The sequence below is a fragment of the Zonotrichia leucophrys genome, unplaced genomic scaffold, assembly GCF_028769735.1.
Source record: "Zonotrichia leucophrys gambelii isolate GWCS_2022_RI unplaced genomic scaffold, RI_Zleu_2.0 Scaffold_38_522144, whole genome shotgun sequence".
NCBI classification, from domain to species: Eukaryota; Metazoa; Chordata; class Aves; order Passeriformes; family Passerellidae; genus Zonotrichia; species Zonotrichia leucophrys.
In genome coordinates, this window is record NW_026992243.1 from 91,013 (window position 1) to 104,228 (window position 13,216).

A 13,216-nucleotide genomic window follows, 5' to 3' on the forward strand; every position below is an offset into this window, starting at 1 on the left:
CGAAGGGTCCCGCACTGGGAACCCTTTTCCCACTGTCCCACCTTCCCTTACGTGTCCTCTCAAACATCTTTCAGTTCCCCCCCACCCCTGCCTCCCTGCTCAACCCAGAGCCAGGGGGCCTCCCAGCACCACCAGTGCCACCAGTAGGGCCCCAGCTGCCGCCCCTCGCCCCATGGCCAGGGCCGGGCAGGGAGCAGCAGCCCCAAAGCAGCCGTGCTGCGCTGGCAGCACCAGTCCGGAGCGGTTTGGACTGTGGGGGCATCAGCCGTGCCCGGGCAGGGCCGGACCCCGCCTCAGCTGCCCCCTCCATGTGGGGACAGCTCGGGGGCCCCCGGGAGCCCTCCACGTGTTCCCTTCCCAAATTCCCTGGCAGGGAGCGCTGGGGGTGGGGGCCACAGCTGGAGCCCCGGCTGAGCGCTGCGGGTCTGCCGGGACACTGCCAGCACCGAGCTCTGCTGGGCTGGGCGCTGCCTGAGGGACTGGGCTGCAGCAAGGGGGCACACCCTGCTCCAGCGGGGATGTCCAGGGACCCTCACAGGACACTACCAACCCCCTCCGGCGGGCTGACCCCGACTGGGTGCCAGGTGCCACCAAAACTGCTTTGTCCCTGCCCTCTGCACATGGACACGGGAGAGAAAAATAAAAGGAAAGGCCCAGGAATTGAGATAAGCACCAGGAGGGATTGCTCCCCAAACACTGTCACAAGCAAAACAGACTCACCCTGGGGAAAGGACCTCAATTTATTACCAACCAAATCAGAGCAGGATAATGCACCTTGTTCCTCCTACTGCTGCTCTGGGACAGAAGCTGGGAGTCCTTCCCCTGTCCCAGCATGGGTCTCCACAGGTCCTTCCAGCAAAGCTGTTCCAGCGTGGGCTCCTCTGCCCAGGGATCCACAGGGCCCTGCATGGAGGCTGCTCCAGCACGGGCTTCCCACGGGCTCACATCCTTCTTTCCGGGCATCCCCCTGTTCCAGTGCAGGCTCCTCCAGGGGCTGCAGGCAGCTTTGGCACCTGGAGCAGCTCCTGCCCCTCCTTCTGCGCTGCCCTGGGAGTCTGCAGAGCTGTTCCTTTCACATGCTCCCACTCTGCTCTGCACCTGATTCCATCTGCACAAGAACTTTTTCCTTCTTGAATCCATTATCCCTGGGGTGTCACTGCCATCTCCTGTGGGCTTAGCGTTGGTGAGTTGTGGATCTGTACAGAAGCTGGTGCTGGCTTTGCTGGACATGGGGAAATTCCTGACAGCTTCTCATAAAAGCTACCCCTGTGGCCCCCTCCTTCCAAACCTGGCCACACAAACCCAGTACACCTGGAACATGGATAAGCAGGTCTTGGCCCAGTGAGGGTAACTGAGAATCATCCAGTGTGGGTCCTCTGATGGGTGATGAAGTTGGAGCAGTAGATGAAGACCTTCTCACAGTCAGGGCATTCTCAGGGTGTTGTGGGGCGTCCACAATGAGTCTCTGTGAACGACCGGCACTCCCAGAGCCCAGAGCAGGCTTGCTTAAACTGCTAACGAACAGTCTTTGTGAGGAGGTCCAAATCTGGTTTATTGCTATGAAGAGGGTCCAAGGACAGACGGCTGAGGAGAGGGTTTTATATGGGGGGGGGAAAGAGGCAGATCCGAGGGTCAAGGGCCAATGGGAATTGAAGTACAAGTGGCACAGAGGAGGGGCAGCAAACTGGGAACCAATGAGGTAACCAGGGGCAGAGCACCACAAGAGAGGACAAGAGAGGGGAGAACATTCTAGGGGCAGTACCTATAAAGAAAAGAGGGCAGTTGAACTGGGTGATACCAATAAAGCCTGTTGCATTAACATGAGCCTGGAAATGCCTATGGGTGAGACCACTGTATTCAGAGGGAGTCTCTCTTTGACCCTCGTCACCTTTGCCCTTCCAGGGCAATGGTGGGCCCCTGGGCCTCCACAGCAGGACTTCCCTTACTGGTGTGTCCGTTGGTGTTGAGTCAAGCCAGAGCTGCTGGTGAAGCTCTTCCCACACTCCCCACACTCGTAGGGCCTCTCCCCAGTGTGGGTGCGCCGGTGCAGGGTGAGGTGGGAGTTGCGTTTGAAGCCCTTCCCACAGTCGGGGCAGCGGAAGGGCCTCTCGTCTGTGTGAATGCGCTGATGCAGGAGGAGATGGGAGCTGGTCCGAAATCTCTTTGCACACTCAGGACACTCATAGAGCCGTTGTCCACTGTGGATCTTCTCGTGCTGGATCAGGTCAGACCTGGTGCTGAAGCTCTTCCCACACTCCCAACACTCAAAGGGCCGTACCTTGGAGTGCAGGCGCTGGTGGGTGAGGAGGTTGGAGCGGTCACTGAAGCTTTTCCCACATTCCCTGCAGTTGTAGGGCCGTTCCCCTGTGTGAATTACCCGATGGCGGATCAGACAGGAGCTCCGGCCGAAGCTCTTCCCACATTCCAAGCATTCATAGGGGCGTTCCCCTGTGTGGATCATCTGGTGCCGGAGGAGGTGGAAGCTCCGGCCGAAGCTCTTCCCACACTCCAAGCATTTGTGCAGCTTCTCCCCCATGTCAGGCTTCTTCACCAGCTCTGAGCTCTGGCTGAAGCTCTGGCCACCTTCCTGGCACAGGGGGTCTCTTTCCTCCTTGGAGCACCCTGGGCTGGGCTTGCAGCCCCTCCTTGTGTGGGGTCTCTGGGGCTTCTCTTCCCCATTGGCTTCCTGTGCTGTGGAGGTGCTCAAAACAGCCTCTTCCGCAATGCTCTGCCAGGGGGATTTCTCCTCCTTGATCTCTACCTTCAGCTCAGTGCCTGGGGGAGGAAGGACAAGGAGAGGATGGGATTTGCCTCCATGCCAGAGGGAAGGGGAAGGAGATCCCCCCCATTCATCCCTGGCAGGATGGTGTTGGCAGTGGGGTTGTCCTGCAGCTGGGGGCCATGCTGGGCTGGGAGATGGAACAGAAATGAGGGTGAAACGGGAAGTGACTTCCTCCTCACCTGCCTGGCTGTCCTGGAGCATCTTCCTCTTCCTTGCAGCCTCCTCCTCCATTCAGCCAATCCTTAGGAATGACGAATCCTGGTTTTGGGGGAAAACAATGTGTGAGTGTGCTGGAGGTTCCTCCTGCCCAAGTCCATCTCTAGAAATGACCAAGTGTCTTGTGTCCATGAAAACCTCTGAAATACCATGATGCAGAAGAAAAACCCCCTCCAAAATATTAAGATTCAGCACAGGAGTCCTCCAAGATTCCCCCGTCTCTGGTCTCTCCATTTCGGGGTCCTGGAGGTCTTCCCTCTCCTGGGTCCTGCTTAGGGTTGCTGGAAGTTTTAGCGGCCCTAGGGTCCCTTCTCCTCCGAGTCTCTGTTTCGGCTGCTGGGGGTCCCAGGGCTCCCACTCTTCAGGCTCGCCCCACTCCCGGATGCCGGAGAAGTCCCCCCTCCCAGTCACCCGTTTCAGGGTCGACGGAATCCTGCCCTCCCCGTTAACTCTGTGCTTCCACTTTTCTGCTCTCCCGGGGCTATTCCAAACACGCATCGGCCTCTCCGGTGTCCCACGGCAGGGACAGCCAGAACCGGCGTCCCCTGCCCCGGCCGGGCGATCTCCAGCTGGGAGACCCCGCATCCTGCCCTGGGCTCTGCCGATAGGCACGGCCGGGATCCCCCCGAACAAAACGGGGGCGCCCCAGATATGCGGGCCCGCTCCCCCTGCCTCCCTCCCCGGTCACCGGCAGGACGCGGCGGGGCAGACGCTCCGGGGCCCGGAGGGCTGCGGACACACGGCGCGGTGGGCACGCGAATTTCCTCCTCTTCCTCTCCCGCTTTCTGCTGCTTGTTCTTCTTCTCCTTTGCAGATCAGACAGCTACAGAAGCTGGCCTCCCGGCCCTGCTACATCAACTCGAGGCAAGAACAAAAACGAACAACCCCTCCTCCTCGTCTTTCAGCTTCTCCTCCTTTTCCGGCTCCTGCTCCTCCTCTTCCCTTGCGCCGCCGTCGGCTGCGGGGCGGGGTCGGGACGCGGTAAGAAGGGAGAAGGTGGTACAGGAGGTGGGTCAGCCCCGAGCCGAGATGGGGAGAGCTGGGATTCGGGGGGACCATGGGGACGGAGCGCACAGGGAAGATGAAGGGAGGTGGCACAGCGGAAAGGGGTTCCCAAAGGGGGTCCCTTCACAGCTCCCTTCCGTAATCGGGAGGGGCTCCCTGCGGCTCTGGGGGAAGCGGATCCTCTCTGGGGGGCTCTGGGGGATTCCCCGCACCCAGCAGCCGGGGGGCAGAGGGGAATGGGAAAGGGGGCTCCGGCACGGCCTCCTGAGCCCCCAGCCGGCTGTGGCGGGGGCACACCATGATCTGTGTCCCTGCCCACAGAGCGGGGTGCCGGCGGATGGGACAGGCCAAGTGCCACTTCCAGAACGGCATTCCAGAGCGGAGCTGGACAGGAACAGCTCGGGCACTCCGAGCTGCACACACAGCTCTGCATCATCCCATGCTGATTCTTGTCTACGTCTCACCCAGATCTGAGCTCTGGAAATTCTCTTCTTCCATCTGCATTCATCACCCACCAGCACCGGCACACGGGGAATAGCCTTACAAGTATAAGGAATGTGGGAAAAGGGTTCCGAGCATCTCAGATCTCATGAAACATCAGTGGACACACGTGGGAAAATCTCTCCCCAGCCCCCCCTCCTATCAGGCAACACTGTGATCTGAGAAACACTTGTTTAGGCCTTGGCCTTGACAAACAGCCCCTGGGCTCAGCTCCTCTGAACATTGTCTGTTCCACTGGTGCTGTCCAACGAACTCCAACAGCCTTGGAAATCTTTTTTTTCGCTTGAATAACATCCCAAATGGGATCACATTTTAGTTCTCAGCCTTTCCCAGAAAGTCACCAGCCTGAGCTTGAGCCAGGATGGACAATGTCGGTGAATAAAGCACATCCCTTGGGCCCTATAAACAGCAGCCCTGAGTGAGTGAGTTACAGTACAAGCTGGCTTTATTGGGCAATTTCACCCAATCACACCTGCACTCTAAGCTGCAGACATCTCACTGCTCAGAGAACTGAGAGGTGTTAAGATCAGACCAATGAGTGGTTTAGACTGGGGCACTTTCAAACCCCCTGTATGAAGCTGGGATCAAACAATAAAGCTCTCTCTGTTGTTGCCACTTGCAACTCTGGAGTGTGTCTCTGTCTCTGAGCACCGGCTCCACGTTACCCCCTTGGAGCTCTGCTGGGCTGCAGCAGCTGTGACAGCGACCTCCGTGTGCTGGGGCCTGTGTGAGCTGGGAGCTCTCCTGTTTGCTGCCCCTGGGGCAGCCCCGAATGGTGCTGGGCTGAGCCCCCCGTCCCTCCTTGAGGCTCTGCCCTGCTCCTGGTGGGAAGATTCGGGCCTGTGGGTATGTTCCTGTTGTGGTGTAATAAATTCTATGTGAAGTTACTGATTAAGTTTCAGTTAAGTGCTATTGGGCCTTTAAGCCTAAACTGTTGAAATCCAGGCTCAGTTCTGCACAGGTCAACTCTGACCCTTGTGACTCAGCAGCGGGGTCTTCCATATTTCTTTTCATCCTTACCCTCTTCTGGGTTTTTTTCCCCTCACCCCTTCCTCCCCCGGAACCTCCTGAGCTACATAAATTGTTTTGGGTTTATTTCACTTTGGATTGTTTGATTTTGGATTTTTGTTCCCTTTTTCTTGGTGTGCTTTAGCCAGGCAATCTTCTCCTCCTCTATCCCTCCTTCTCCATCCCTTCTCCTCCTGCCCCAGGCCCAGCTCCCGCTGCCGGCTCCCTCTGCCCCCCAAACCCACAGCATCCCACGGCAGGGGCAGGGATGGAGCTGGGGCAGGGATGGAGCTGGGGGCAGCGCTGGGCTCTCGGCCGCTCAGCTGCCACTGCCAGGGCAGTGTGGGGGGCCAGGCTGGATGCCCTCCATCTTCCCCCTCCTCAAATTCCTCTCCTGGGGGGCACTGAAGGTGAGTGGGGGTTCAGGTGGGGTTCACGTGGGGAATGTTGGGCAATGTGGGTCTGCCTGGCAACTGGTGAGGCATCGGCCAAACCCCTGCAGAACTGGGGGATACCCTGCAACCCCTTCAGGAACGGGGTCCCTCAGTGGGCCTCATCATTGCCAACCTTCAGCTGTCTCATTTCAGACCCCATCCGACCCCTCCTAATCCCCATCCCACCCCTCCCAATTCACGTGCCAGTTCTCCCAAATCCCCTCTCACCCCTCCCAATCCCTATCCCATCTGCCCCAGTCCATATCCCACCCCTCTGGGTTCACATCCCACCCCTCCCCATCCCCTTCCTTCCCCTCCAGGGTTTGGAGCGCTGTGGGATTGAATACTTTTGGGGTGGTATCGAGTCATTTTGAGGTGGGATCAAGCCATTTTTGGCTGGGATGGAGACACTTTCAGTGGCATTGAGTGGTTTTGAGGTGATGGATAGAACCCCTCACCTTTTGGGGTGCAAAGTAATGGAGGAAACTCCTCCAAATTTCCTCAAAAATCCCAAACCCTCCTGAATATCCCCCAGACTAGAAATTCCTCCCCCAGTCCCTGTAAAATGGTGGGGTTTTACGCATCTCTGACAAGGTTCTTTATTTTTACCCAATTTTGGGTGTTTTTAAAGGATAGATCACAAGAAAATCAAGGCCAAAATTAAAGAATTTACATGTCAGCATTGTTTGAGTATCCGTGGGTTTGGGTTGGGTCAGATTGGGTTGGGTGGGTGAAAGAGCTTTTTTTGGAGGGGTTCCCACAAAATTGTCTCCAAAATCTTGGTCTCTGCCAGTGCTCGATTACCATGTCTGTGACCAGCTTGACTCACCAGGTTGATTCAAGTCCCACCATGGTCACCGTAGATAACACAATGTGGGTTCTCTAATGGGTGAACTTGGAGCAGTGAACAAAGCTCTCCCTGCAGGCAGGGCGCTCACAGGGCTTCCCTTACCTGGGGGACTCTTGGTGTTGGGTCAAGGCAGAGCTGCAGCAGCTCCTCCCACCCTGGGGACACTCACAGAGCCTCCTCCTGGTGTGGATGTTCGGGTGGCAGGTCAGGTTGGAGCAGTCACTAAAGCTCTTTACACACTCCCTGCACATGTAGGGCTGCTCCCCAGTGTGGCTGCTCTGGTGGCAGACCAGGCAGGTGCCTCACCTGAAGCTCTCCCTGCATTCCAAGCATATGTAGGGCCGTTCCCTGGCATGGACACTGCTGGTAGATCAGATGAAGAGGAGGCTGAATCTCTTTCTGCATTGCAAGTACGGGGGGAGTAGGGCCATTCCTCAGTGTGGATCTTCTGTTGACACATCAGGCTGAAGCTCTGGATAAAGCTCTTCCCACATTCCAAACACTTCCAGGGCTGTTCCCTGTGTGGATCTTCTTGGGGCAGCCCAGGCTGGAGCTCTGAGTGAAGCTCTTCCCACTCAATTCCTCACACTCATAGGGCCACGTGCACCCAATAGTGGATGAAGAAGTTGGAGCTGTTGCTGAAGCTCTTCCCACATTCCAAGAAGCCCTTGTAGGATTTGTCCCCATCATGAAGCATCTGGTCAACCACCAGGTCAGCTGCCTTCCCAACTCAGGGTGGGTCTTTCCTCCTCAGAACACCACAGGCTGGGTTTGCAGGCCCTCCTTGTGGGGGATCTCCATGGCTTTTCCTCCCTGTTGACTAAGTGTGCTGTGGAGCCACTACAAATGGCCTTTTTCTTAAGGTACTGCCACAGGGATCTGCTCTCTCTGGTCTCCGTCCACAGCCCCATGCCTGGGGGAGGAAGGAACAAGCAGTAGGAAGGAAAAGGACAAGGAGAGAGAAGAAGGAAGAAGGTGAGAAAGGAGATTTGCCTCCATGCCAGAGGGAAGGGGAAGGAGATCCCCCCAGTCCATCCCTGGCAGGATGGCATTGGCAGTGAGGCTGTCCTGCAGCGATGCTGGGCTGGGAGATGGAGCAGCAGAGAGGGGAAAGGGGCAGTGATTCCTCCTCCCCTGCTGGGTATCCTGGAGTATCTTCCCCACAGTCTTCCCCATCCAGCCAAGGCTTGGGAATGACAAATTCTGTTTTGGCTGAAAGAAATCAAGGTATGAGCTTGTTGGATTGGGGTTTCCCCTACCCCAGTCCATCTCATATATATCTATATGGTCATCTTGTATATCTAAATGCCTCAGAAACATGAAGACTCAGTGTCAAAAACCCTCACAGCAGTTCTCCCTTCCTAGTTGTCTCTTTCTGGGGCTCTGGAGGTGCCCCTTCACTGGGCTGCTGGGCCTCCCATGGGTTCTGGGCTTCCCCTCTGCTTGGGTGCTGTTAAGAGATGCTTGAGGTGTCCCAGGGGTCCTTTCTCCCCTAACTCTCTTCCTAGGCATCTCTGGGGATCCCAGGGACCCCCTGATAAGAGAAATGGATCTCAATGTTTTCACAAAAGACTAGGTCTGAAATAACCAATCAGGTTCTGAAAGAATGTATGCGGAGGCCCTCAGGAACATCCAGCTGTATGACTTTGTTGCAGAGCCCAGACAGTTTGAACTTCTGAGCTTTAGGGGAATCTGCAGTAGGTGGTTCGGGAAGGCTGTACCTCAGGCAATGGGGAAACAAAGACGGCAGCACGCGGCCAAAAGTTTAGGATAAAAGGAGGTTACATCCTCCTTTTATGAGGAGAGTGCCCACAGGGGTGTGTGTGCCCGAGCGGAGTCTCTCCCTTTGCTCGGATTGCAGGGCTCCTCTGTCTCTGTGAGCGCTGGCTCTTCACAGGGTGTGTGATTTTCCCTCACACCCGTCTCCGGTCTGCCCGCTCGGTTCTCCCCTCTCCGCCCCAGGCTGCCGGCGGCACTGCCTCCTCCGTGCCCCATTTCAGGGTGTCGGGGTTCCCCCCTCGGCTCTCCCAAAGCGCGGTGTCCCTCACGGCCGGCTCTGTGCGATTGCGGGACCCCGCACTCCCCCGGGACACCCCCAGAAAATCCCACCTGCAGGGGCTGCCCCGGGATGTTCAGGGCGAGCTCACCTGCAGAACGCTGCGGGGAAGGAGACGATGCTCCCGGGGGCGGTACAGTGAGCGGTGGGCCCCCGAGCTTCCTCCTTCTCCTCCGTTTTCATCCCCCCTCTTACTTCTTGCTCCTCCTGGTCTTGCTCCTGCTCCTCCTCTTCCTCCTCCGTGGTCGTCCTTTCTCCCGCTCTGCGGCACGGCCGCCCTAAGCTAACCCAAACCCCACTAAAGCACCGGCTACGGAATGGGGTTACCCCTCCAATCATCTCCACAGGGATTGACAGGGAGCCTGGGGACTCCCCTCGCCAGTGTGGATCCGCCTCCCTCCTGCCGAGCCCGAAGGAGCAGCTCCGAGGCGCAAGTGATGGAGGACAGCCGGGGATCCCCATAGGAACCTCTTTCCCGCTGCCCACCTCCCCTTATCCCCCATCTCCCACCCTTTCCTGACGTCCCTCCAAACTCCAGCTACCTCTCACCACGGTTTAGGGGTGACCGACCTCACATCTACCTCAGAATGGGGTTCCACGCCCCGTTATTCCAACGTTTCTCCCGCTTTTCCACCGTTACCCCTTCTCGCCCGCAGCCACAGAGGCTCCCCGTGCCACCAGCACTCCCAGTACGGCCGCAGCATTCCCAGTACGGCCCCAGCACTCCCAGTACGGCCGCAGCATTCCCAGTACGACCCCAGCACTCCCAGTGCGGCCCCAGCACTCCCAGTACGGCCCCAGCATTCCCAGTACGGCCCCAGCTCCCCGCACGCCCCATCCCCAGCGCCGGGCGGTGCCGCAGCCCCAAACCCGGTCCGGATCGGTCCGGCCCAGGGCAGAGCGCCTCCACCTGCCCCCTCCGCAAACGCCCCTCCGAGGGGAAGCCCCCAAAACCTGTTCATTATCTCCAAAATTCGTGGGAAGCAGCACAGCCCTCCCCAAAACGGGCTCTCCAAGGGGCTCCACTCCAAGGCGCAGAACCATGTGTTCACTTCTGGAACCGGCTATACCTAAGAATCCACTCAAGACTGGGGGATACCACAAAACAACCTGCTACTTGGAGGCTTATTCTGAAAGCTCTCAGGAACAAGATCCTCCTGCTTTTCCTTCCTTCCTTCCTTCCTTCCTTCCTTCCTTCCTTCCTTCCTTCCTTCCTTCCTTCCTGCCTTCCTTCCTTCCTTCCTCCCTCCCTCCCTTCCTTCCTTCCTCCCTTCTTTCCTTCCTCCCTTCCTTCCTTCCCTTCCTCCTTCCTTCCTCTTCCTCCTTCCTCCTTCCTTCCCTTTCCCCTCCCTTCCCTCCCTCCCCTCCCTCCCTCCCTCCCTCCCTCCCTCCTCTCCCTTCCTCCCTTCCTCCCTTCCTCCCTTCCTCCCTTCCTCCCTTCCCTTCCTTCCTTCCCTTCCTTCCTTCCCTTCTTTCCTTCCTTCCCTTCCTTTCCTTCCTTCCCTCCTTCCTTCCCTCCTTCCTTCCTCCCCAGACAATTAGCTGCGGATCTTGACGGAAGGGGACAAATTCCCACAGCAGAACCTTGTGGAAGAGGCCGTTTTGAGCAGCTTCATGGCTCAGGAATCCAACAGGGAGGAAAACCCTGGAGATCCCACATGAGAAGGGGCGGCATGCAAACCCAGCCCAGGAGCTCTGAGGAAAGACCCTCCCTGTGCTGGGAAGGTGCCAGAGCTTTGGCCAGAGCTGTGACCTGGGGCTCCAGCAGCGGCTTCATGATAGAGAGAAGCCCTACAAGTGCTTGGACTGTGGGAAGAGCTTCAGCTGGAGCTCCCACCTCATCCACCCATCCATGCTGCGAACGGCCCTACACATGTGGGGAATGTGGGAAGAGCTTCAGTGACGTCTCCTTCTTGGCCTCCCACCAGCAGCTGCACATTGGGGAACGTCCCTACAATAATGGATAATGTGGGGAGACTTTCAACCAGAGCTTCAAGCTCCTCACCCACCAGAGCCTGCACACGGTGGAATGGCCCTTTAACTGCCCTGACTGCGGAAAGAGCTTTGTCCACAGTCCCACATGGTCATCCACTGGCACTTCCACAGCGGGGAGAAGCCTTATGAGCGTTCTGAGTGTGGGAAGAGCTCAATTCTCTTTAGACATCAACAGACACACACGGAGGAGAGACCTTATGAGCATCCTGACTATGGCAAGAGGTTTTGGAATAGCTCACATCTCATCAGGCATCAGGAGGCACACACCAGGGAGAGGCCCTACGAGTGTCCCGAATGTAGGAAAAGGTTCAGATGGAGCTTTGCCTTGATGAGACACCAACAGACCCACCAGTAAGGGAAGCCCTACAAATCAAATGCCATGACTACAGGAAGAGCTTGAGTTGAAACTCTAAGCTCATCACCCACCAGCACCTGCACACGGGGGAGAAACCATGCAAGTGCTTGGAATGTGGGAAGAGCTTCAGCTGGAGTTCCAGCCTTATCACCCACCAACATCTGAGCACTTGGGAGCAGCCCTACAGCTGAGGGGAATGCAGGAAGGGCTTCAGCTGGAGCTGTTGCCTGATTTGCTACCAGAGGATCCACACAGGAGAACCACCCAGTGTGAGGGATGTGGGAAGAGTTTCACTGATGTCTCCAGCCTTACCACCCAGCAGTGCCTGCACACTGGGGAACGGCCCTACAAGTGTCAGGAATGTGGGAAGATGTTGGGAAGGACGAAAGTTTGACACGAAAGTCTCACAGATATGTATGCTTGGCAGAAAGATTTTTAAATATAGAGTCAGATGAAGGAATAGAGATGGAAGCAAGTTTTGATATAAAAGAAAATTGCTGAGTCAGTCTTACTGGATAACCAAGAAGGCAAAGGGTGTGTTAGTTAGAAGTTAGTTTTTATGGCTTAGAGCAAAGGATAAACCCACCTCAAACAAGATGTTTTTACCGAGCAGAAAGATAGCACAGGCAAGCAAGACAGCAAAGTTGCAAGTAGAAAAAAGGTCTCAGAATTTTCCACTGCAAGAAAACTGAAAAACAACTTCTAGCTTAAACTGTAATGTACTGACTTTTAGTGATTGGAGAATAGTAACATGAATATGGTAATTATAGTAGTTATGATAGGCTAGAGGTAATAGTTAAGGTATAGATTGGTTGTACTGTATGAAGATGCTCAGCAAAGAAAAGTATCTAATGCAATGTAACCAAAACCAAAGAGTCTCCAGGCCTGCCTGCAGCTGGAGCTGACAGCTGTAGGCACAGCTGTCACCCATGACCCTGGGCTGCTGTAACCTCTTGGATGGAATAAACTGCATTTTGTATACAATAAACTGCATTTTGGAGACTGCCTGGAGTCCCACATCTCTCATTTAGGCTCTTACAGGAAGAGCCGTAGCATCACCCACTACCTGATCTGCCACCAGAAGATCCATGCTGGGGAACAGCCTTACAATTGTCCCTAGTGTGGGAAGAGGTTTCAGAATGGTTCAAATCTCATCAGGCATGATGCATGCACAGGGGATGCACACAGAGCAGAGGCCCTTCCCCTGTACCAGCTGTAGGAAGAGCTTCAACTGTAGCTCCAATCTCATCAGCCACCAAGACATTCACAGCTGGGCAAAACCCTGTGAGTGCTGGGAGTATGTGAGGAGCTTCTGCAGCTCTGCCTTGACCTCACACTGCGCCCATCAACAAAGGAAGCCCTTGTGAGTGCCCCAGGGGGAGGAGGGTGGAAGAGCTTTGGTTATTGGTCCAACTTCTTCCCTCACTGGAGGACACACACTGGATGATCCACAGTGACCCACATTGTGCAGAGACCTGATGAGCCATCCACATGCAGAGCTGGGATGCATTCAGAAGCAGCTGTTTTTTTGAGGCCTGTGATGAACAGGCATAATTTGAGGACTGGGATGTTCCCCAAGTGACCACCAGAGACCCTTAAATGACCCCCAACTCTAACGTAAATGAGTTCCAAGAACTGATTTAAATATGTAAAAGAATTTGAGGGGAATGTTTAGCATATATGTATGAGTTTGGAAAATGTATTAATATATATTAGTTATATCAATACAAACAAATGTGAGAGGTAGCTGAGTGTGTATGATACGGGAGTCATACCTGCACACACCTAGCACTGAAATAAATCTGCTTTCTAATAGTGAAATTACAGAGTTAAAGACTTTAGTTCCTGTTTCCGTGACATTTTCTTGTCATCCAGCCCCACCCCGTGTACAATCCCCAGCTCCAAACAGGCACTGGCACTCCCTGCCCCACACAGCACTGGGAGCTCCAGTCCTTGAGGGGTATCCTTATTCCATGGAAGAATCTCCACATCCCTCTCCCCCTGCAAACTGGAG

At 55.8% G+C, this 13,216-nt stretch overlaps 1 protein-coding gene, 1 long non-coding RNA gene and 1 pseudogene across 2 annotated transcripts; 1 reads left to right on the top strand and 2 right to left on the bottom strand.

The window, feature by feature from the left end:
- Nucleotides 1-722: 722 nt before the first annotated feature.
- On the bottom strand, nt 723-3,918 carry LOC135460393 (zinc finger protein 239-like). Its single transcript, XM_064737210.1, has 3 exons — nt 3,687-3,918; nt 2,962-3,040; nt 723-2,775 (listed from the first exon to the last, which is right to left on the bottom strand). Exons 2-3 carry the CDS (start codon nt 3,011-3,013, stop codon nt 1,943-1,945), a joined length of 885 nt encoding a protein of 294 aa, XP_064593280.1. The 5' UTR covers nt 3,014-3,040; nt 3,687-3,918; the 3' UTR covers nt 723-1,942.
- A 2,613-nt stretch (nt 3,919-6,531) lies between these two features.
- On the bottom strand, nt 6,532-9,094 carry LOC135460401 (uncharacterized). Its single transcript, XR_010443225.1, has 2 exons — nt 8,944-9,094; nt 6,532-7,709 (listed from the first exon to the last, which is right to left on the bottom strand). It is a non-coding gene; the product is annotated as an uncharacterized LOC135460401 (long non-coding RNA).
- Nucleotides 9,095-9,169: 75 nt separating this feature from the next.
- Nucleotides 9,170-11,596, top strand: LOC135460404 (zinc finger protein 239-like; annotated as a pseudogene).
- Nucleotides 11,597-13,216: the final 1,620 nt, after the last annotated feature.

Coding starts and splice junctions, on each gene's coding strand:
- LOC135460393 (XM_064737210.1), bottom strand. CDS start 3,013: ATGGAGGAGGAGGCTGCAAGGAAGAGGAAGATGCTCCAGGACAGCCAG. Junction 2,776..2,961: donor GCTCCAGGACAGCCAGGCAG/GTGAGGAGGAAG, acceptor TTCCTCCCCCAG/GCACTGAGCTGAAGGTAGAG.